Genomic DNA, 25,445 nt, shown 5'->3' with positions numbered 1-25,445 from the left:
GGCAAATTAAATCACTTTAAAGGATGCGTTCACACATTTAGTTTTTCAGATGCAGTTTTTGATATGGCTCATAATGAGTGAATCTTCTTTCTTACCTCTTACTGCATATGAAACAATTAACGTGTGAACGCAACCAAAATCATAACCTCGTAAAGCAGAGGCAGTAACCCGCACTAAGTGCACCTGTGAGTGCCCCAACCACCACGCACGTATCGGGCATGCGCTCTACACTGCTGCTTAGGCTTTTGTACTAGGTTTACTTCTTCGCGCCTGCGCACTAGCACTTAGCTGAGCCGTGTACGCATGCGTCTTGTCCTTAGAACTATGGTCGTCACCCAGGGTGAGCGGAGTAGGTTGCGCATGCGCACTGGCCCCGGCAGGTCGGCCGCCCGGCCCCGGGGAGAGCAGTGGCGGCGGCTCCATGGGAGGATGAAGGAGATGGTTGGAGGCTGCTGCGTTTGCTTGGATGAGAGGGGCTGGGCCGAAAACCCGCTGGTCTATTGTGACGGCCACGGGTGCAATGTGGCCGTGCACCAAGGTGGGGCAAAGCGTCCTGGGGGAGGGGCAAATATTGACAGAAGGGGCGGTAGAAAGACACCTTTGGGGCAACTGCACGGGGGTGAGCCGGGGCAGGTGTATAGTGGTGGGCAGTGCTAGAGTGTGACAGCGGTGCGGGCTGACGTCATAGGGGGCATTACATAGTGCGGAGGGGCAATAACGGAGGACAGTTACCTTGTATTTACATATATGCTAATTACGTGTCAGTCACTAAGTTACAGCGACCTGTAAACAGAGCAGCTGTCTGTAGCCATCCATCAATGTCCCATTAGTAACAATACCGCAGCCGCTCCATGTGCACAGGTCCATATTGGAAGACTTCTTGCCTTATGTTAGTGTTCACACCTAGCAGTTTCCCTTATAACATGTTATGTGCAGATGGGTAGAAAGGTCTGATCTGATAACCAGAACATTGCATTGTAGAGAATAGCGGCTGGGCTGTAGAGGGTTAATGTCAGTGTGTGCAAGTCCACAGCGAGAGAGCATGGTCTAGTTGTAGAGCTGGATAGGGAGGCTGCGGTTTGTTGATTCTGCCTGTGACATGCGGATGTGGCTTCCATGTGATTGAGTTGTCACTGTCACTCACATTACAGGAAGCCGGAGCAGCGTGGCGGTACATAGCGCACATAGTCGTAGGTGTTTATACAACCTTAAGCAGGATTAAAAAGTAATAAATCCTGAAAAGTGCATGTGACATGTCGTTATAGAAGAGAACTTTGTACATTATGTATATATACCGTCACCTGGAGGCCACATTAGCAAGAAGTTGATTTGGGTCCATGCAAATATTTTTTTTTAAATATATATTATTAGAGTAGATGGCTTATTAATTTTTTTTTCAGCCAGTGACAGGCGGGAGTTCAAATACTTAGGAATAGTATCAGCCAAAGATGCTTGGTTTTTCTCACTTTGTTTCTCTTAGCATTTAAAGGAAATCTACCATCAAATTCAGGGACATTACTCATAGACCCAGGCACTGTGACTGTGGTAATCTTCTTGTATTTGTAACCCATGACCTACTTCCTTCTAAAATCAACTTTTACTATTGTGCTTATGATTCAGAAATGTGATTGGGGGGGGGGGGGGGCTCATGCTGTGGGTTCACAGGCTGTTGCATAGAGAGGAAGTGCTGAGTGGAAGACAGTATAACAGCCTGTGAAGCTACAGCACAGATGAGCTCTGGTAACACACCTTACTTCTGGCTAATTAGCATAATTGTAAAAGTTGATTTTAGAAGCAAATGAAGGAGGTCAAATATAACAAATGGATGACAAATATAAGAAGATTACCATAGCCACGTTGCCTGGATCTATGAGTAAGTGGCCCTGGTTTATCATGCTCGCATTTTATGATAGATTTGCTTTAACATACTAAGAGACAGTCCAGCCACTTAAAGGTTTTTTTTTTTAATAGGTTGTTACTATTTTACTACCCGCAGACATATGTGTGCTGTTATCTGGCACCAAAAACGTTGGGTGCGTCCACCGTGTTTGCAAATCTGGAAAGAACACCTTGAAGGGTCACATGATTGTGTTACCTAGAAAGTGATCAGCTCATTCATATTGCCCATGATAGCTTTGTGGTGTCTATATTTTTCAGACTTCTGTTTGAAGGCTCAAGCTGCATACTTGGGTCAGCACCAGGACCTACTCTGAATTCTTTACAGCTTTCTCTTGGATCCATGAGGAACATAGTCATGTGTATTAATAGGGCAGCATGGTGGCTGAGTGGGTAGCATTACACCCTTGCAGCGTTGGGTTCAAGTCCTAGGGTCAACATCTACAAAGAGTTTGTATGTTCTCTCCGTGTTTGCATGGGTTTCCTCTGGTCCTCCGGTTTCCTCCCACACTCCAAAAAAACATACTGGTAGGTTGATTAGATTGTGAGCGCCATTGGGGACAGGGATTTGGCAAGCTCTGTGCAGCGCTGTGTAATCGGTGTGCGCAATACAGGCAGTCCCCGGGTTACGTACAAGATAGGGTCCGGAGGTTTGTTCTTAAGTTGAATTTGTATGTAAGTCGAAACTGTATATTTTATAATTGTAGATTCAGACAAAAAAAAATTTGGCACCAGTGACAATTGGAGTTTAAACTTTTTTTTGCTGTAATTGGACCAAGGATTATCAATAAAGCTTCATTACAGACACATTACAGCTGATCATTGCAGTCTAGGACTATAGTAACATCCAGAAAGCTTCACCAAAGGTCAGAGGGGTCTGTCTGTAACTATGGGTTGTCTGTAAGTCGGGTGTCCTTAAGTAGGGGACCGCCTGTACAGGCAGTCCCCGGGTTACGTACAAGATAGGGTCCACAGGTTTGTTCTTAACCTTCATTACAGAGACTTTACAGCTGATTATTGCAATCTGGGACTATAGTAAAGCATCCAGAGAGCTTCACCAATGGTCATAGGGGTCCATCTTTTTAACTAGGGGTCGTCTGTAAGTAGGGTGTCCTTAAGTAAGGGACCGCCTGTATAAATAAAGAAATTATTATCATACCCAAAAAAAATGGCAAAGTTCTGATACCCAGCAGACCTTCTAGTCCGTTATTTGAATAGATCACAGCATTTGGAAGTTCTGTGGCTTCTTCAAAGTCTACCACGAATAGTGCTGTACATTACATAGTGGCATTACTGGGTATTGCATTTGAAGCCCATTCTTGAATGGGCCATGTTAGTAATCATGACAGCTGATCGGGGATGGGATACCACGTGTCAGACTTGTCATGAAACAATAAACCGTAGAAACATGTATGAGACTGCAGCTCCAGGTGCTGACATCTCCATTAAGTTGTACACAGTGCCTCTTTGGCTGCACTTTAATATATACATGGGTTATAGAAATGACTTTTTTTTTTATTTAATTCAAACAGTGCATTATTGATGTTTATAACACATAATATATTACAGTGTCATACCATGGCAATAACACAGAAAAAATTTTTTCCAAAGCAATTACAGCAACGTATATAACCCCCCGCCCCCCTCCATCACCCCCTCCCCTTCCATCACCCCCTTCCATTCCCACATCCTCCCAGTGATCTAGCCAATTACACCTGTCGGCAACAATATAATAATTCCAGCACACCTTCTCCCCCCTCTGACACTGAACTTATCATACATATAAGGCATATCTCTCATCACACACCCAGCAGTCCCCCAGGTCGTCAGGTCGTACCTGTATCCAACAGTTATTTTTCTAATTTGCCAACAACTCCCCATTTCACATGCACCTTCAATTCCAGCCATACGGTGTTATCTAACAGCTTCCTCACTTCCCTAGTGTTTGGTGGGGCAGGGGGGCAGCCAGTGCCTAGCAATAGATTTACACACCTGACACAGCACTTTTTCGACCACTAATTGTTATTTATCAACTAGTAGAGATCGCAGATATTAGGTCAAGCCTTGGCTGTGTATAAATCTTCTCTAATTTTTTAAATCTTTTCTTCCAGCCTGCTATGGGATTGTACAGGTGCCTACAGGACCATGGTTCTGTAGAAAATGTGAGTCACAGGAGAGAGCCGCCAGAGTGGTAAGCTGTGATCTGAATATATATATAATCACCCACAGTACTGTCATAGGCACAGTAGTGACAGATATAAATGGCATTTGGACTGACAGAGCAGGATGGGGATTAGTTCAGCTGTAGGAGCTCAGCATGGAACTAGTAAAAATGGTAAAACAAGCAGTTACATTAAATAGGAAATATATCCTATTTCAAGCAGTCCCTGGGCTATGTACAAGTTAGGTTCTTAAAGAGAACCTGTCACCCCTGAAAAATAGCCCCGCCAAATATGTTCCCCTGAATCCTATCCCCAGCCCCTTTATATTTATTCAATTTTTATTAAAATTTTTGTGTGCAAACTTTACCAAATAAGAGGTCAGATCCTCTTACAGGTCCCATATATATTGCGCAAGCGCTGCCGGCTATTCTTACAGGTCCGGACTGACAGGGGCGTGGAGGGGGTGTGTTGGCCGACTCCCAGGGGACCTGTATGAAGATCCGACCTCTTATTTGGTAAGAGGTCGGATCGATTAAAACAAAGATTGCACACAAAAATTTTAATAAAAATTTAATAAATATAAAGGAGCTGGGGAGAGGATTGGGGGAACGTATATGGTGGGGTATTTTTCGGGGGTGACGGGTCCTCTTTAAGTTTTAATTAATATGTAAGTTGGAATGGGTGTATTTTATAAATGTTACTCCAGACAATATCAAGAATTATCAATAATGAGGATTATCAATAAAACTTCCTTACAGCTGATCATTGTAGCCTGGGACTAAAGTAAAGCACCCAGAGAGCTTCACCAGAGGTCACAGTGGGTAGAGAGGTCCTTCTGTAACTAGTGGTCGTCTGTAAGTTGGGGACCACCTGTATATGTTATTAATTTTAATATTCTGGTGAACCTGCTGTAAAATGAATGTACCTAATCCAAGTGCAGGTTAGCCGAGTTTTATTCCTTACTATATCAGATGATCTAAAGTCCCAGTTTAAAATTTATTTGCTATCCACAGGATAGGGGATAACCTACTGAACAGTGGGATGAGACCTGTACGGATGATGAGAATGAAGTTCCACTCTGTCTATAGAATAGCACAGACACTTGTACATTCACTTCATTCTGTTTGTGGTTCTTTTAGAGACGAAAGAATACATCATGTGGTTTTTTTCTGCTGGTCCCATTACGGTGGAAAGGTTCATACTAAACCTGACGCTCCAGGAGGGACAGACCTCATAGTCATCAGGGTTCTTAGCTTCCGAACACATCAGCAAGTTATCTCCTATTCTTGTGCATCGCCGGATAAAATTTTAAATATTTTTGCCTTCTTGTATGTCATCCACTCCTAATTTTAATGGTTCCTATTTTTTGTCAGTCCCATAAACGTTTGGGTAAAGAGGAAATCCTCTCCATCATCCGGATTCATCCGCTGTACCGCTCCACTGCTTATTGCATCCTGTCTGGGCGCACACTTTTAAGGGCTTTTTGCAGTCATCATCCCCTAAGGGTATTTGCAATTCTACAGCGTAGCATTGTAGTGTATGGGATTTTTTAAAAAAATCCCAGGCACCCATTGCGGACAAATTCCACAATTTCCTGCAGACGCAAATATTAACGTGTGCATTAACAATGCATGGGGTACAAATAGAAACGGAATAAGATATTACAAAGCAATAACATGGTCAGATAAAATAGTAGGTACCAGGGCCCTACCTGCAAGAGCTTACAATCTTTAAAGGAAACCTACCACTGGTAATGGTAGGTATTAGCTGTAAACACCGGGCACCAGGGTGAGCTGGTGCCGAGCTTACCTTTGCTAGTGTTTTAAACCGCTATATTGCGGTTTAAACACATTTTGATGAACAGACCCGAAGCGGCTTCGGCGCTGCGTGCGGCACTTCCTATGGAGGCGCGCGCACGGTCGTGCGCATCAAGTGCCAAAGCTACCTCTTGTCTGTTCATCAAAATGTTTTCAAACCGCGATATAGCGGTTTAAAACACTAGCAAAGGTAAGCTCCGGCACCAGCTAATACCTACCATTAGCAGTGGTAGGTTTCCTTTAATACTCCTAAAAAATAAATTCACATTATCAGAGGAAATCCAACACAATCTATAATCCATAAGGTACAAAGGATCAATTCACAGTAAATAGTTGAAATATAGAATGGACAAGGGCTGGCAATCAACATTGGATGAATCTTATATTGTATGATATAGAAGAACGATCGATTGCGCCAGCACAAGTCCTATACAAATAGAATTGACTCGCCGGTCAAAAGACAACCAGCTGCTTAAATACTGACATATATCTAGAAACCAATGAACCATTTCCCTCCTATGAATGCATGGAATATGGTGTCTAGTCATCTTTATGATAAGGTTTGGCTTAGATGACCTGAGACCTTTGCAACTTTTTTTTATGGGAAACATTGGAAAATGTTTAGCAACCAGCAAAATCCATTGACAAATACTGTGTCCTGTAGTAGTCAGTAGTCTTCCCACTTACTCCATATGGGTTATGGATCTGTCGGGGGTAAATGATGGTTAGTAGCTTACTGGCCACAGAGAATTTCAGAGCTGTCTGATCAGACCCTGATATTTTATCTAATTGACTTAGATTTGATAAAGTAAAGTCATCTTTTAATTTGGGTCATAGAAATACCTTTCATTTTACGCAATGAAAAAAACATTATTGGTTCTTGTTAGCCTGAACTGTAAAGTATTGTTACACTGCACCTTACAGCTGTGACATGCAGGTAAACTAGAAGTAGGCTCAGGTGCCCATACAGATAAGTGGCTGATTTTAGCCAATTTGGGTGACCATGGTTTTCGGCTGACTAAAAGTCATCTATTAACTGTACTATTTTTCTTACCTGTTATTTCATGTGAATGATTATAAAACAACCCATTACATGCAGCACTGTCGGGAAATTCACAGTTGCTTGATCTGCGGATCTGTCAGCAGTGACACCAGGGTGTGGGATAGAAGTTTGTTCCAACTACAAATCAGAGAAACAATATAGAGTATATATCATTTCCTGTAGTCCTGGGGGTGGGGAATGTGAGAATGAAAATGATTATTTTAGGAAAATACTAGTTGGCAGATTTTTTTTTTTAAGTTCTTCCAAGGCTATTCTTCTTTGTTAAGGGAGAACTTTGAACTTCCGCTTTTCATCTAGTGCAACTCACTATAAGAATTCACACGAATGAAGTTTAGTATTTCAAAGGTCACATCTGCATTAAACCTTAAAGCTCCTGCAAGCTCTGTAAATAGATGGATGTGCTGTCACACAGGTGGAATGTGAAGAGGTATAGGGGCACATATAAAACAGGTAACTTAGGGACAGCTAATGTTGGGGATGAATGATCTGGGGGTGGGGAGAGTAGATTGGTGGGGACTGAATGGAATGACACACACTGGAGCAGTATTGGCAATTAAATTAATTGCTGCTAAATTTTGTAATCCATGTCTCAGGGATATATGTTACCAAACGTGAATTAAATTGTGAAAAACAATTATCAGAATCCTTACAAAACTTGTACTTTGCACCTCCTATTAGTTGGCTTAGTTTACATCGGAAAAATGCACCAAACTTCTTTGCGTACTTTTTGCTACATCGCTTATTTCCTTGAAGCCATGTCCCTTTCTCGTAGACCACAAACATAAACGTGTCTGACTGAAGCCTCCTACAGAATGACAGCAGAGATCTAGAAAACCATGAGGAATTGATACAGAGGGGAGATTTATGTGAAGTATCTGAAACCAATCAGAGCCCTTTTTTATTTTATAAACAGTGGGAAAATTAAATTTGACCTCTGATGGGTTGCAACTAGAACAGTTCTACTCTCAGACACTTCTGATAAATCTCCTTCATAAACTCTGTTGGAAAATTAAAGTATTTTTTGGACTATAAGGCACACCGGAGTATAAGGCGCACCATCAATAAATGCCTGCAAAAACGTCTAGGTTCATATATAAGGCGCACTGGAGTATAAGGCGCACCTGATTATAAGGATGAATGACCAGCAGGTGACAGACCTGTGCACAGTTCAAGGCAGCTGTTGTCTGAAAGTAAGGTTCATATATAAGGCGCACCTTTGATTTTTTTGTGCACCTTATAGTCCGAAAAATACGGTATATAGTCTTTCATTATACAAACAATAACATGTATTTGCTGATACTGGACAACTCATTTAATTTAAAATAATTTCAGTACCCACTATGGTACCTAATTTGTCTCTCTAAAGTCAGACAGGTATAGACAGCCTGGCTCCGACAGTAAAGAGCTGAATAATGACAGTAATGAGAACCTGTAAGGGTGATTTGGGACACCAAACCACCCACATGGCTTCTTGTTCCGGAGCTCCCTGTGCCCGCACAGTTACTCAGTAAAGCTGGCTCTTGCTCAGTGAAGCCGGTGTGTACTTTTCCAGGTTCATTGCATTACTGTGCACCTCATCAGACCCATCTCTAGGTAAGTATAAAGGTTCTTTTTCTGTTTACTAGTGGGTACAGATGGACTTGCTAAAGGAAGATTTGGGACAGTAAACCACCAGTCCAAGAGGACCTGTGGGTGGTTTAGGAATGGTTATGGTTAGAGAGAGCGTTTTACAATCTGAAGAGTGACACATATTCGGGTGCATTTACTAAGGGTTGTGCTGCTCACTTTCATCGGACTTAGCACTTTTTTGGGGTTTTGCACGGCTGTGACAGGTATTTAACAGGAGTCTATGCTGGGATCGTCACAGGCGATCGGATTATGGTGCGTCTGCGCTGGCTTTCATGTGACAGAAATCAGGGGCGTGCCGTCGGATTATCCGACTGATTCGGACAGAGCGCGGGATTGGACTTTCAAATTGTGTCACAAGACAATGCACTTACATACACCAGGAAGAAGAAGGTGAACTCCGGCGGACCTGAGCGGGGAAGTGACACATGCAGGATATCGGGCGCATGATCTTAGTGAATAATGCACTTTCGGTGAACTCAGTTGGACAGGTAAGTAAATGTGCCCGATTAAGTGATGCAAAGCTAGTGAGAGTTCCTAATTCCTGAGCTTTTCGACTCCTCCATACTTCCACACTTCAATTCAAAGAAAACGTTGGGACATAATTGATGTAGATATTTCGCAACAATATCATCCACAACAAGTTGGCAAAGATTAAAATCTGAATCAAGACTTGGTTGATCATGGCGACTATTTTGAAGACGACCATTTGGTATCCAACTTCATTTTTTCCTATGGAAAGGGGGTCACTGATAGCAACACCGCAGAAGAAATGTGAGCACAGGCTTCCAGTATCCGTTGTTTCAGATGCTACACATCTTGTATCTTCACAGCATAGACCATTGCCTTCAGATGACCCCAAAGATATAAGTCTAAGGGTTAGACCTTGATGGCCATCAACTGGCCAACGATGACCAATCCACTTTCCAAGGAACTGTTCATGTAGGAATGCTCAGACCATTGGGGTCATCTGAAGTCAATTGCCTATGCTGTGAACATACAAGATGTGCAGCATCTGAAAACAACAGATATTGGAGCCTGAGATAGCATTTCTTTTGTGGTGTTGCCATCAGTGTGTCAAGAGTGAGAGAAGAAGGTTGCATTGACAATCCAACACAATGGGCAGCACTTTTAACACATTTTATAAGTGGCCATAAACTTGGAAATAACTAATGAAAAAATAAAGTTACCACTGTGCGGTCTATGTACCTGCAGACCTAAGCTGTGCTCACCATAATAATCACATACTAAATGGATTTCTTATACTGCAAACAGTTATGCTATTGACCATTCTGATGTTCTTTTTCCCCAGAGATGTGAACTTTGCCCACATAAAGAAGGGGCACTGAAGAGGACGGACAATGGAGGTAAAGATGTAACCTGCATATGATCACTGTTTTATTTATTTTGGGATCAGCACCCTAGCCAAAAAACTATTTCTGATTTGTAGAACTGGGACCAACACTTAAACTGTGTAAAAATTGGACAGTGCAGAGTTACACTGACTAGACTATCTTATATTGTGCAGGATTTGACGTGTATTATTTGACGTAGTTCAAGGTTGTCTATCTGTTAGTTGGCTTAGTTATAAACCAGAAAATGTGCTAAAATTATTAGAACTTCGAGAATGTGCTACAAAGCTCCAGAATTCTAGTGCATTTTTCTTTGTTTTATCTTAATTAGTATTATTGTGCATTTGCTTTGTCAAAATTCACTTTTACAGCATGATTAAACAGTGTACCTAGAAATGATCCCTAGACAAAATGCTAATTGTTAAAGGCGAGGGCCAGGATTTTGATGGAAGATAAGCCATCTGTTCTTGCCTGTGTGGAGTTGATACCAAGCCACTGCACTATTAAGCTATTCACTGCCCTGTAAACGCAGGATAATGGCGCCATAAGCTGTTGTGACTGTGCCCTTGTATTGGGCAAAACTTAAGATTACTGAAGCAGTTCCCATTTACTTTCAGTGGGAGACAAATAGCAAATCTGTAGAGGGGTCACCTATTAAATAAAGCTCATCAGATTGTCATATATTTTGTTGTATGGCCAGCCTTGGGCACAGGGGGGTATAGTTATTGGCTATGGACACAGTACAAATGACCAGTGCTTCCATTGTTTCTATGCTTCCCCTAGGTTGGGCACACGTGGTATGTGCATTGTATATCCCAGAGGTTCAGTTTGCCAATGTGCTGACAATGGAGCCCATAGTCCTGCAGTATGTGCCGCATGATCGCTTTAACAAGGTAACTGTCTGGCAAGGCCTCTAGCTCTTAAATATGTCACCATTCTGCATTTTGCCAGTTACTGCCTCTATTCTCTCTTCCAGTCTCACTCTGCTTCCTCCCGTAGACATGCTATATATGTGAAGACCAGGGACGAGAGAGCAGGGCTGCATCTGGGGCCTGTATGACATGTAACAGACATGGCTGTCGACAGGCGTTCCACGTGACGTGGTGAGTGTCCTAATAAAACCAGTTCAAGAAAGACCGCTACAATTGTTATACGGCGTGGGACATGCATATAGCTTAATGCTATACGTTTATACTTATGATCCAAGGCTTGAAAAGTATTGCTATCAATATACAACATTCTTACTAAATAAATACAAATTGAAAATGTGACATCAACAAGTATCTGTATCTTTATGATGGATTCTTCAGTTTTATTACATCCTACACACTTTGACTATTTCTACTTAAACATGTTTTTTTTTTAGTGCTCAGATGGCTGGTCTGTTATGTGAGGAGGAAGCCCAAGAAGTGGACAATGTCAAGTATATTGGATACTGTAAATACCACTATAATAAGATGGTGCGAGATCCACAGGTACAAATCATATCTTTCTTCTCTCTCTCCAGTTTAAAGTGTTTATAAATATATATTAGCATCATTTTGGTTAAACTTATTATACCATTTTTTTTTCCCCTCTTGCTCAGAAAGTCTCCCGTCTCCCTTGTCCTTTCATCCCAGGACGGTGTAGTCGGTCTGGATCCCCTTCTATTGAGAAGCCTCTACTGTATAGGGAACGACAGAAAAAGGTATATATGTAATGAATAATGTAAATATGGCAGCTGACCAATGAGTAAAGGGAGGCAACTTTTTTTTTTTTTATAGCGGGTATAAGTATGCGTAATAGGAAAGGCTGCTCACCTTTTTAAGTTGTGCTGCAGGCACAGATCTGTCTTTATAGCCGCTGCCTAGGTCCGATTCGTAGGATGGGTTCCCCGGAGTGAAGGAAAGCCAGAACTAAAAAAGTGGGCCTTTCTCAGGCACCGTCTTCAGGTGGTTTATTCATATTACACATTAAAATAGACAACGCGTTTCAGGTCTACCCAATGATGCTCTGTCAGCCTTCCAGAAAATTACCCCAATGTCCACAAACGGTGTCTGCAGCTTTGAGAAGAGGTCCGCCTTATATTGTCTTGAGGTGGCAACATTCTACATTACTTAATTGATGCTAATGAAGAATCATGGCAAAAAAAATATTTGCAGTTCTTACCTTTAAAAATTTGTGCTAAGGATGATTCTAGTGCTAGAGACGTCTGCAAAGATACGATAGGCTTAAAAAGAGATTTCATAGATGGGAGGAAGCTTGGCAGACTCCAATAAACAAATGAAGAATGCAAGTGAGGGAGCAGACTGGAAAAAGAGACTTATTTTCGTGAATGTCCCTTAAGAATCCAAACAAGACCCTAAGATGACAGCAAACAGAATCAAATGGTAGCAAACCGTGGCTTCTTATGATAACCTTTAAAGGGATATTCCCATGAAACAAGTTAGGCCCTATCCACAGGACACTGTACAGCCTAACTTGCTGATCGGTGTGGGTCTCTGTGATGAGACCCACACAGATCACAAGAACAGGGAGTCCAGTGAGGTCCGATATTCCCCAGTAGGACCCCTTATTCTAGTGATCTGAGGGGGTACCATCACTGAGACTCCACCGATAAGCAAGTTAGGCCCTATCCTGTGGATTTCCTGTGGGAAAATCCCTTGAACTACTGGGCAATAAAGAAATGTAAGCTTTGAAAGAAAAACTTCTATATCGGTTTTATTTATAGGGTCTTAGATTTAGTGTATTATATTATGGGTTTTATTTATAGGGTCTTAGATTTAGTGTATTATATTGTAGGGCAAACCATGGAATTAACAATGCTCTATAAATAATGTAATAAGAATAGGACTTTCCTTGCTGATGTGGATATAAATTGCACCTTTTTTTATTCATTATTTTTTTCTGAACTTTTTTCCAGAGTCACAAGGACAGGGAGCGCGTTCGTCATAGAAAGCATCGCAATTCACCAGGTCACATAACCGCCCCTCCTTTGTTACCCATCTCTACAGAGAAGGTATATTTTCACTGTATTTTTCTATTTTTTGGTGATAATAGTATGTTTAGCAATATACTTCATGAAAGAAAAAAGGCTTGTGGTACCATGGATTGAAAAAGATTGAAATGGATCAGTAAGGACAGGAGGCTAAAGATGAACCTTTTTCATACATAGGGGATATTCAGCTCTGCAAAGAGATTAGACTGTCAAGCCGTTTGTAAAGAGTAAAGTCATTAGAAACGTTATCATTTACTTCTCTATCTGCTATCAGTGTGTAAGGGAGAGTAAGCTCATTTATACACACTGCTAAAAGCAGGAAGACCTGTGCTACAGATAGAAACCCAGAAACATTTTTTAACCCCTTACCGACATGTGACGTAATAGTACGTCACATGTCGGGTCCCGGTACATGGAGAGGGCTCGCGGTAAGTCTTTGCTGCAGGTCTTTGCTGCAGGTCTTTGCTGCAGGTCTTTGCTGCAGGTCTTTGCTGCAGGTCTTTGCTGCGGGTGTTTTACCGCTGATCACCGCCAGCAAAGGTGCCGGCGGCTTCAAAAAGACGCCCGTGACGTCATCAGGGAGCGGCGATCCATCGCCATGGTAGCTTCGGGTCTCACGAAGACCCGAAACTGCTACTTCGGGTTAACCCATTCATTACAATGTGCTGTTAGCACATTGTAATGTATGAGTAGTAAAATCTCCATATCATGCCATACTGCAGTATATGATAGGATCGTACAGACACCCTAGGGTTAAAGTACCCTAGGGAGTCTGAAAAATAGTAAAAATAAAAATTAAAAAAAAGTTAAAATAAAAAAATTATAATAAAAAAAAACTAAAAATTCAAATCACCCCCCTTTCCCTAGAATTGATATAAATAAACAGTAAAAATCATAAACACATTAGGTATTGCCGCGTCCGAAAATGCCCGATCTATCAAAATATGATGACGGTTTTTCACTGCGTTTAACCCCGTAACGGAAAATCGCGGCCAAAGTCAAAATTGGCACTTTTTTGCCATTTAAAAAAAATTTAAAAATTCTATAAAAAGTGATCAAAAGGTCGTACAGTCCTAAAAATGATAACATTGTAAATGTCATAAAAAGTATGAAAAAGTTATTAGCGCCAGAAGATGGCAAAATCCCTCCAAAAAATTTTGTACAGGAGGTTTTAATTTTTTTAAATGTAGGAAAACATTATAAAACCTATACAAATTTGGTATCCGCGTAATCGTACCGACCCAAAGAATAAAGTAGACATGTGATTTTGGGGTGCACAGTGAAATCCGTAAAATCCAAGCCCACAAGAAAACGTAGCAAATGTGTTTTTTCACCATTTTCACTGGATTTGGAATTTTTTTCCCGGTACACGGCATGGAATATTAAATACCACCATTTTAAAGTGTAATTTGTTACGCAGAAAATAAGCCATCACACAGCTCTGTACATGGAAAAATAAAAAACGCAAAATCGAAAAAGGGCCGCGGCGGGAAGGGGTTAATACTGTATATTGCGTTCTTTAAGATTATCATCTGCACTATTTATGCAATTTAGTCATAAGTTTAGTTAGTTACACTTCAAGTTTCTCTTTGATGTCATTTTTGTACTTTGTTCATACAGCTAGAGAGCAGCACAGACAGTCCAGAGGTTACAAGGTCAGAGAAGGGGAAAAAAACATCGGGTCATAGAGGTCGAAAGACAGGTGCTGGCAAAGGGGTTCCGGGAGCTGGCAGTGCTTCCTCCACAGGTATGTACAAAAATTACTTTTCTTTTTATCATTTATTTTTTTGCTCATGTCAAGTGAGGCTGGGTTCACACCTTGTTTTGTGATAGCATACAGTGGGATACGTTGTCCTGTTCCTCCCCTTCCCACCTGAAAGCAGGTGGAGGAGAGAACGTAGGATGGACAGTGACTGGCTGCTGATGATCAGGGTCTTTCCACAAGAATATCACTGTCCTTATAAGGGAATTCCTGCTCCTGCGTATTCACTCAGCGGAGGCCAGGTGGTAGATGCAATAATTTGCATCAGTCCCCCCCATCGACTCCAATGGCTGCCATGAAGCGTATACGTTTTTTCATCTTGTGTTTCCAGTGTACGACGTATATAAAAAGGTTGTCTCCTTCTGCCAATATATGGATATAGATACACTCAGTGTATGTACGTTAGGAGTGTTAGGTGCTTTTATACACCAAGTGTGTAAATTAAAAAAAGCAATGTTATTGTAGCCTCAAGCCATAATTTTCTCTTTAACAATATTTTTCCTATAGAAAACCAGTTCTGCATAGGCTATAAACAACAAAGTCATCAACTCCATGTTGACATAGATGTAAATATAATCTACCTGAACTGTACATATCGAGGGATATATGGTGCTAGTGTGTTTTTTTTTGTTTTTTTTAAATTTTTTATTGAGAATTTTCAAGTTTTTAATATCACAAACATACAGAACAATCCCCAACTCCCTCCCCCTCCCCTGGTCTGTTTAATAGTCATGTGTCGGGCAGAAATTAACATTAGAAGTAAATCGGGTGTTTACAGTATAACCCCTTTTTCTCCCCTGCCCCCACATCAATCCAGCATTAAAGTATGGAGTATGATATTAGGACTCTGACTCCCCTCACCCGGCCAAGAAAGGCAGACTCCTTTCTCCATTTTAATTAGTACTCCCATACGCTCCGTGAATTCACGTAAAGACGGAGGATCTGGGCTCAGCCCTCTCTGGGCTATCAGTTTCCTAGCTTGGTATAAGGCTCTCTGCAGCGCCGTTTTGGCCCATTCAGTCACCGGTAGCTCCTCCAGATACCCCAATAGACAGTGCACAGGTTTGATGGTATTGGTACCTGATGTACTCTAGGGACAGATGAAAGAATGTACTCTCATTTCTCATCTGTTATTGTCCCCAAGGCCTCCACCCACTTTTGCTTAACTTTAAATAGGCATCAATCAGGTGTGTATATAATACCGAGATTAACCTGCCAGTACTTCCTTTCTGGGCTATGGGAATGTGTCTTTAGTTAGCACCGCTGACTCTGCTTATGCAGTCCAGGCAGGTCTTGGTTGTAAAAACTATAAGAAGGTTATGGTTAAAATTGGTTATGTGACAAGTGAAATTCCTCCTCTGGAGCCGAAAATTCTGTATGCAGCTGATGGACAAATTTTATACCTGCATTTTCCCATGGACTAAACACCTCTAGTCGGAAAAACTCAGGGATCTTAGGATTTTGGTACTAGTGTTTTAGGTTGCATAAAACATGTCAAATGTAGAGGCCCTCTTTTCTTAGCACTTATTACAATTTCACTTGCAGGTAGTGCTTCCTCTCCTCCTGAACTGGTAACATTCCCCAAATTGGAAGAGCAGGAAGAAGGGGAGGATGAGGAAGAAGATGAGGAGGAAGTAGGAAGGTCTTCCAGACCTACACCATCCTCTCCTCCAGAACTCACCTTCTCCAGCTTTGGCTCTATTATGCGCTTTTCAAGTGACTCAACAACTCACAGCCGACCATGGGATCCTTCTCCGGTTGAACATAGACCACAGAAATGGAGCAGAGAAGGGAGTGAACCTCCACGAGAGAAAAAACATAAAGGAAGTAGGAAAAGCAGGCATGGCCCTGGGAGACCTCGAGGGAGCAAAAACAACCCTTCTCATAGTATTGCTTCTTCCACCTTGCCCTTGCCACCACGGCAGTATACTCACTCATCCTCCCTGCACAGCATGGAATCACCCCTGATGTCCTCAGGTACATCCTTTATAGAGAAATGCATTGTCTTATCCTGCCTGAAAGAGTCACTGTGCACATGACCAATTTACCCCTCCTGTTATTTATTCTTCTTATCTTAGGAATCTATACCAGTAATAAGGACCCCATCTCCGTGAGGGCAGCCTGCAGCACTCCACTCTCATCCAGTCTCTTGCCTCATCAGAGCTCCCTTACTCCATACAGCAGAGGCTGCTCCATCACCCCATCTTCTACAGCTTCCACCACGCAGGTTTGAACATATGATCCAATAACATTACCACAAGTATATCTGTGTATGTATGTATGTATATATATATATATTTGTATCATTTTGTGGAGATTAGATTAGGTAAATTGGGTATCAAACTTTGTGGAGCGTTTTAGTATTTTATCAAAATTCAAAAATTACCATATTTTTCGGACTATAAAGCGCACCAGATTATAAGGCGCACCATCAATAAATGCCTGCTAAAACATCTAGGTTCATATATAAGGTGCACCGGATTATAAGGCGCACCTGATTATAAGGATGAATGACCAGCAGGTGGCAGACCTGTGCACAGTTCAAGGCAGCTGTTGTCTGTAAGTACGGACTATAAGGTGCACCTTTGATTTCTGAGAAAATCAAAGGATTTTTTGTGCGCCTTTTATAGTCCAAAAAATACGGTTATTTATAAATTGCATACGATTTGGTTTTAACCCCTGTAAAACAATTAAAGGGTTAACAGACTTCATAAGAGTTGTTTTACGTACGTTAAGGGGTGTAGTTTTTATAATGGGGTAATTTATGGGGTTTTACTTTTTTTTAGGCCTCTCAAAAGTACTTGAAACCTGAGCAGGTCCCTCAAAAGCAGGATTTTAAGTTTTTTATGAATATGTGAAAAATCACACCTAACGTTCAAAGCCCCTTAATAAATGTTAGTTATTCCTTTTTTTGGCTGTTATGTGTGGAAAAAATAGATCATTTTGAATTACAAGAATTGTGAATTTTTTTAAATTTTCACCAAATATCTAATTTTCTCATAAATAAATGCAACACATACCACCAAAATTTTTCCACAAACGTGAAGTACAAAGTGTCACGAGAAAACTATTTCAAAATCACTTGGATATGTTAAAGCGTTCCGAAGTTATAACCACTTATAGTGACACAGGGCAGAATTGAAAAAATGGGCCGTGTCAGGAAGGTGAAAAGTGGCTTCAGCAACAAGGGGTTTAAATGTTCATTGGTTTTGGGCTAAATCTTTTTTTAATTTATTTCTATGTTTTTCCCAATTACTTTGTTAGGTATTCTCACTTGCAGGCTCCACATTCAGTATCCCATCATCTCATATATTTGGAAGCCCCTTGTCAATGCCCCCTCTCCTCAGCCAGGCTGAAAACAATAGAACAGGTAAGATGTGTAATATTGTGGAGCCAAGTCATGAAACTGTGAATATTTTTTTTAAGGCTAAACATTTTGTTACAGTTTAGAACATGTCTGCTGATAAAAAAAGTCATACAAGACTATCTTGTATGTAATAGGTTATATTATGCCAAAGAAAACAAGGTTACCCTCACATACATACATCTATAATCCTATACACCTAAAATAGAGGGAATAAAGTACACCACAAACTAGGATACAGAATAAATGAATAATCTTTGTAGTGTTAATAGCTTATTAAAACGTATATAAAAGAACGCTTTTATGTACATTTTAATAAGCTATTAACACAATAAAGATTATTCATTTATTCTGTATCCTAGTTTGTGGTGTACTTTATTCCCTCTATTTTAGGTGTATAGGATTATAAACAATTTGTTAGATTGGTAATTGGCAGACCCTTAAAAACTAAAAATGTCCCAAAAACGGCCTAAAAACGCCACGTGTGTCTTCACCCTAAGGCTACTACACAGAGATAACATAATGGAAAGACTTGCACCTGTTTTGTATATTGGATCACACCTGGTTTTGGATCACTATAAAGGTGATGCCACAGTTTTTGGTCCATTTTTCCCAATTATCTCAATAGATAAACAGGTTGTAAGCAGCCAAATGCATGGTAAACTGCCAAAAACAGACTGAAAGCGGATATTTAAAAATGGACCAAACACGCCATGTGTGACATCACCCTAACTGAAAGGAATAACTGACGACCGAACACAGATGTGAACTGAGCCTAAGTTCTAAAATGGCCATACACCTAAGAAAGCTGGCAGACTTTCCATATCGATGAAAACTTAGCGTACACTTGCTATTGTTTTTCATAGAGGGAATAAGCAGCTCCTATAAGATCCAACTAAATGCGAAATGTTGGGTTCTTTTACCGCTCCAACATCTGCTGCCTGGAGACCATAAACAATACATTGTTGGTTAAATCAACCAAAATTAGTACATTGATTTGTGATCATCCTGTGGATGGTCACCTTTCCAGTTTCGATTGTATCCATAATAATAGCTTCTGATAACATTCTGCCACCTCCTTATTATCTTGCTAACTTTATGATCATGGAATATGTGACCTATATGGATACAAAGTATCCTACAGATATTATTTAGCCTAATTTTCTCCAACAATTATACTAAGTTATGAGTGTGTCACATGCACAAGGTCGTTTAGGCTGTGAAATGCCAGGTATCGCTACAATTTTATATTTTAAAAAAATTCAATGAAAGCTTCTGTTTTTCACAGAGCCTGAACTGGAAGACTGCAGCTTCATATGTAGAGGTAGTTCTCCGCGGGAAAGTTTGTCCTCTATGTAAGTACATTTGCTAAGGCAGAAGTGCATAAAACATTGCGTTGTACGTTCCATTTCGCTTCTTTTAATCTACTGTATATTAAAACTTATGCTAAGAAAGGACTTTGTCCACCAACAGGTCACCAATCAGCAGCCTCCCTCCACTGTATGATCCAAGTGGCACCTCTGCCCAAAGTGAGAATGTACCACAGATCACGGCCAACCTCGAACAACTGCTGGAGAAACATGGAGAGGCAGGGGTTAACAGTAAGAAATTTTATATACGGGTTAGATAATGGGTAGCTGAGCAGAGATCATTGCTCAGATCAGAAAAATATATAGCTCTGTAATGTGCATGTTCCCAAAGAATAAAGAAGGATTACCAATAGAACTGCTACCACGATACTGCTATAAGGACTCATGCCGGTAAAGATGGGAGGGGTGAGTGTTCCTCACTCATTCCATCTCCATAGGAGCTGAATGGGCCGCATCACAAATCTGGGCAGGAATCTTTTGTGGTGCGGCCCCCTGTCTGGTCATGTTGCAGTGGGACACAGTTTGCTCTCTGCACCATATCCGTGAACAATAGACCCCATGGCCGCCATTTATGCTTATGTACATGATTTTTTTTTTTGTTCTTTCTCCACAGTTGTGGACATGCTCCAAGCGTTGCATTCTCTTCAGAAAGAGAACCGCTCACTACAAGACCAGATCTTGACACTGACCGCTCGCAAGGAAAAGCTGCAGCTGCTGAATGTGCAGCTTTCTTGTCCCTTTCCCCCTACTTTACCAGCAATAAATTTCCCTCATGGTGAGACTTTAAATCAAGTTTCTCTGCTATTTGCAGTTTCTACACAGATAAACACTCTAACTCTTACCCTCTGTGTCTGCAGTGAGCTCCCAGGACTCTTTGAGCAATAAGAGTCCCACTTCCAAGAGCAGCATTCGTACAGAAAACTCGCCTTCTGAGGTCAGGTTATATCGCGGGATGGTTTTCAATCTTTATGTGAAATTTACTCATTTTCCTGTTTTCCAAGTACATCATAGTTGTTTCCTGGTTGTAATATTTTGTTGCAAATGACTTGCTTGTTGTTTTCCATCTTTACTGTTCTAGATAGTTCATACAACATGGGTAGGAGCTGACAAAGCTGCATGTGATAAAAAGAAGCTACATGTGCCATATATTCCTGGCGGATGCTGCTTGTAATACAGGGCATTCAGAAAGTCCAGGTTGAATACCCTTGAGAACAGTCTTTTACTTTCTTGTGCACAGATTGTTATCTAGCTATTGAAATTGCCCGCTTTCTTCTGCACTCACACACTTTTTTTTGTGTTTTTTTCAGTTTTTTTTCCCCCCATTTAATGACCTTTTCCCCTCTATTCTTGTATAGGACCCACACTCTGGCTGCCCCAGCAGAAGCAGCTCCTGCCTATCCGTACACAGCACTCCACCCCCAGGTCCCCTTTCTCAGACAGCTGCGTCACTTCCCACAATTGGAGCAGAACAACTAATGAATGGACTAATACGGACCCCAGGCCCTGGAGCCCCCTCTGCACTGACAACCATTCCTCTTCTTGGAGCTCTTTCTGGGAATCCAGCAGCTCTATCACTGAGTAGTATTCTAGGAAGTATTGCAGGGGGCCTACAGACCACATCAGGACAGACTCCAAACCCTCTGTGCAGCGGGACTGCCAGTAGTCACATACCAACTAGGTGAGTTGGTATATGTGGAGGACCCAAATTCTCATGTTTTATTCACTTACACTTACTTACACTTTCCTCGTGATTGACCAAAACATGTTTTATTCTTTCCTATTGCAGTCTCCCCCCACTGAGTACACTGCCAGAACAGCAGAGGCAACCAGCACAACAGTTGCATCAGCTCACCTCTGCTCATCTCACTGTGGTAAGTACGTACAGAACTAGTCATTTTTTTCCCCACTTGTACACCCAATCCCATCTGTGGATCCTCTCATTTGAGCACATAAGAGAGATCAAAGTCCTTGGGATTTAAAAATTCTATCTCATCCATGCATTATGAATGGTGAGATCTTAAGGCTTGTAAATGACATGAATGTAAACATTATTTTGTTCATAAATCATGATATTGTGTTTTTTTTCTTTCCTAGGAACAGCAAAATGTCCTTTATCAACTTGTTCAAAACTTACAGCAGCGTTGTGATTTACAGCGTCTGATAACGCCACCAACAGCCCCTTCTCTGCTTCCTGTGACGTCCGCATGTAGCACCATGGCATCCTCACCTGCCCCACCCATTCTCACTGCCCAGGCCCCCCCCTACCTTGGATCACAAGGCGAGGGGGGGGTACAGAAGTCAACAGTACGTGGAAGAAGTGTAATCGTAATCCTAAATTGTAGTGGGCTAGTTGTCAATATACAGACTGTTGAAAACTTTATTGTAGATATTGTAGACCTGATCATGGGATTTGGGACACTTAGCCCCTTGCAGGTCCACACGAACCTGTGGCTTAGTGCCCTAAATCGCTCTATATCACCTTTTGTCCATTGCTGTAATTAAAAAAAAAAAAAACATTTATACTTACCTAAAGAAGGGTCTGATGAGCCACTTTGGTTCAATGCTTTAATATAGTATTTTGTATCCTTAAAGGGGTTTTCCCAGAAACAAAAGTTAGGCCCTATCCACGGGAAAGGGCCTAACTTGCTGATCATGGGGTCCCATGTACCTTCGTCAGACTAATGGAGCAGGCGGCCGCGCATCACTGTTCTGCTCCATTTGATCTCTATGGAGCTGACGGAGATCTTGGCACTTGGCAATATCAGTCAGCTCCATAGAGATTAATGGAGCAGAACGGTCATTCTTATTCCTTGATGAAGATACATATTACCTACCTTAACATCGATTCACATCATCCATGTTTATTTCCTTTTCTGTTTTTTTATTTACAGAGAGGAGGTGAGAAGACACCCACAAATCATGACAAGGGATGAACCAGATTCCCAGCCACATATGAACATTCTTTACCCAGCTGTGGAGGAGTGGATTAGAAGATCGGAAAGGATGTTCCCATTATCAGCAGTAGGAGAGGGTACCCAGATTCTCTGGGGGAACTGAGCACACGTCAATATTTTCAGGCCTGCAGAAGAGGTCATAGTATGTAGAGTAGCTGGAACCATCTGTTTCAGACACATACAGAAAATATGTAGCATATCTGTGTTTCATGCAGAGTGGCGTGTCATTTCCATGTAATGGTCTATTATTGCAGAGCACCTTTTGATGTATGTGTCATGCAGATTATGATGCTTCTTGGTAGATGTGCACTTAAAACACAGCACATGGTGTATGTGCCAGTGTATACATTTCTAGCTATTACATATACCAGTAGCCTCTTCAGTTCCAGTTATAGTCGGGGGAGGGGGGGGGGGGGTCTTTTCTCCCTCTCTCCTCTCTTCTTTTTCCTCTCTTAATAGGAAGCAGAACTTTTGTGCACTCAGCCCCCAAAAATCCCATGCCTGTTTCCGTTCTCCGGCACTAGGGGGCGCAGCCTGAAGCACCTTGTGATACAAAGTATCAGTCCACGTGAAGGATGAGTGCCGGCAAGTTCTTCGCTCTGTTGCACTATCCTTGTGTTCGCTGTGTACATTAGATCCATATGATTATAGTATATTTGTACACATACTTATACACAAGTTTGTTGTTTTTCTTTGTTTCTTTTTTTTATATTGGTCCATTCATGTTTCCGTGATTCTTTTCTATGTGCACGGAGCGATTTATGTAGCAATTTCTTGTGAATCTCTTAGCACAAGATGTAGATATTTGACCATTTGTGTATCTTGGGGAAATAGGAATTTATTGATACCTTGTAAAGGGTCCTGGCTTTTATGTAATATAAGCATATAAATACATATATATGACTATGTAAGAAATATGTCTGGATCATTCAGTAAACCTCCCCAAAAAAAAATAATTAGCACCTTTCAGAAATTGCTTAATGCGTCTAAATGACTGTTTTGTACAGAACTAAATTTTTTTTTCATTATATTGCATATATACATAATACGTTCAGACTAGTCGGTAGATAGGGCCGATTGGTGAAGGCTCCAGAATGATCAACAAATGATGGTTCATGTTGTGGGGACCCTATGGGAGTCACCAGACCCCCTACCTCATGATAGGAAACCTCAACTTGTCACCTATTCGTGGACATTAAAGTCCATAAAAAAAATGCCATTAATGATAAAGTTGTATGGTCTTTATCAATGGTTGGGGAAGAGTGATGAGGATGTGTTATTAGATGTAGTAATCTTGTAAAAAATCACATGTCTTATGGAAGTCATGGTAAGGCTTGGTTCACACCTTGTTTTTAGTATACATCGATGAACGCTCCCGACGTATTCGCTGAGCATACCCATTGACAAAGTTTTTGCCTCCTTCTCCTCAGTTTACGAAATATCCTGTCAAAAAGACAGTATGGAAACACGTAAAAAGCTATGTCTTTCCCTCCTGCTCCCTCCTGCTGAGCGACATAATATGCTCAGCGCAGGCAACAGAAGCCTGTGGGGAGCGGATGCAATGTCTTCCAGCCTCTGCTGAACAGATACATCGCTCGGCAGGAGGGAGGACGCTGGTTATATCACTAAGGAGGATGAAGCAGCACTCCAATTTGAATGAAAAAAAGTGAAGATTTATTCCACCATAAGAGCGACGTTTCACCTTATCAATAAAGGCATTCTCAAGCATGCTCATGCTTGAGAATGCCTTTATTGATAAGGTGAAACGTCGCTCTTATGGTGGAATAAATCTTCACTTTTTTTCATTCAAATTGGAGTGCTGCTTCATCCTCCTTATTTTTATCTACAGTTCGGGGCCAGGTCGGGCCCTATGTGAAGACCTGCACCCGCCTTACACGGTGCCGTTCCACAATCTCTTTTCTTTGCTGGTCATATCACATTATATCATATTAGGACAGTGAAATCACTGGGGAAACACCCCTATCATCGGCAGCAACCAATCACCAGCTGCTACCGTTGTTAACTCCTCCCCCCACATTCAGGGTGAGGAGGGGTCCCCTGAGCAACGTATCCCTCTGTATAAGCATAAATCGGGATCACCTGTGCCTTATGTTGTAAGGACACGTCAGGAATCTTCCCAATGTATCCTTACAATGTATAGCAAAAAACGAGATGTGTGCCGAGCATATGGCAACTTTGACTTGAGAAAATGTTGCACGCTTCCGCAGCAGATAATTGAAGACCGGGCAACAGTATTTAATAATCTGGTGTAACCACCACATCCATGAGTCCAACTGCACTTAGTCTAGTATGCCTCACTTTTCATACATCTGGGCCATCCTGTTTCTGAGAAATTAGGATGAATTTTAGCTGCTTAAATTGGTTCTGTGACCATAGAGCTGTCCTGCCCCTCTGGCAGCAGAGACTGCAGAGAATGCATCAGCAGAGCATCTGTAGCTATTGATTTATAATGATGATATTATTTCCTGGTCACACCCTAAAATCAGTCCTAACTTAAAAAATATATAAAACCTGATTATGCAGCAGACATGAATTACATGGCAGAGGCCACCCGTTATTAAGTGTCTCATGCATAGAAGACTATCCAGCGCTTCTCTGCCCAGCACCTTGTTTTATGTATCATAGTATTTGCCTTCATACCAAATCAGATTTTTTATAGAATGTGTTTATGATCTGGTCATCCGTCCAACATTGTAACAATTTAGTATAGTTGTGGTTATACTAGGAAGTGTCTACTATCTGACGCAAGTCGGAGATGTCACTGGATTTTCATAGACTGTATGGACTATTATTCCCTGCAGCCTATTTGTATTTGAAAGTCATATGAAAATGCAGGATGTATTTCTATTTATTGTGCAGGAGGAGCAGAGCAGATTGATGTAGGATTAAATGGGAGATTTTATAGAAGATTCAGGGTAACTTATGTCCTTTTCATAGACTGTTTAGTCACATCGGACTCCTTAATAACAATAGCTGTGTCAAAGGGGCAGGCTTATTAATGATTGACATTTGGAACTCTATGTCGTTTCCTCTTGGCTCCTCCTGCTCTATGGTGTGTTGCCTGCAGATAGGACACTATGT

At 41.3% G+C, this 25,445-nt stretch overlaps 1 protein-coding gene across 2 annotated transcripts; it reads left to right on the top strand.

The window, feature by feature from the left end:
- Window positions 1-296: 296 nt before the first annotated feature.
- On the top strand, window positions 297-23,999 carry MLLT6 (MLLT6, PHD finger containing). Of its 2 annotated transcripts, none has more exons than XM_072111566.1 (20): window positions 297-340; window positions 4,008-4,087; window positions 9,877-9,931; window positions 10,700-10,809; window positions 10,916-11,019; window positions 11,283-11,391; window positions 11,502-11,603; window positions 12,819-12,914; window positions 14,514-14,640; window positions 16,201-16,632; window positions 16,734-16,882; window positions 17,920-18,025; window positions 19,308-19,374; window positions 19,493-19,620; window positions 20,003-20,164; window positions 20,247-20,323; window positions 20,745-21,067; window positions 21,176-21,260; window positions 21,484-21,693; window positions 22,281-23,999. In XM_072111566.1, exons 1-20 carry the CDS (start codon window positions 304-306, stop codon window positions 22,320-22,322), a joined length of 2,601 nt encoding a protein of 866 aa, XP_071967667.1. In that variant the 5' UTR covers window positions 297-303; the 3' UTR covers window positions 22,323-23,999. The 2 variants fall into 2 exon arrangements, with proteins under 2 accessions (XP_071967667.1, XP_071967668.1); XM_072111567.1 differs by lacking the exon at window positions 297-340 and adding an exon at window positions 380-538.
- Window positions 24,000-25,445: the final 1,446 nt, after the last annotated feature.

Source organism: Engystomops pustulosus, chromosome 6 (genome assembly GCF_040894005.1).
Source record: "Engystomops pustulosus chromosome 6, aEngPut4.maternal, whole genome shotgun sequence".
Classification (NCBI taxonomy): domain Eukaryota; kingdom Metazoa; phylum Chordata; class Amphibia; order Anura; family Leptodactylidae; genus Engystomops; species Engystomops pustulosus.
This window is presented reverse-complemented; position numbering and strand designations above follow the sequence as displayed.

Bases quoted from the DNA above. Each gene is read 5' to 3' on its own strand.
- MLLT6 (XM_072111567.1), top strand. From the start codon at position 430: ATGAAGGAGATGGTTGGAGGCTGCTGCGTTTGCTTGGATGAGAGGGGC. The intron at 20,324-20,744 runs GTCAGGTTATAT...ATTCTTGTATAG, and splicing joins CAGAAAACTCGCCTTCTGAG to GACCCACACTCTGGCTGCCC. The intron at 21,261-21,483 runs GTAAGTACGTAC...TTTCTTTCCTAG, and splicing joins CCTCTGCTCATCTCACTGTG to GAACAGCAAAATGTCCTTTA.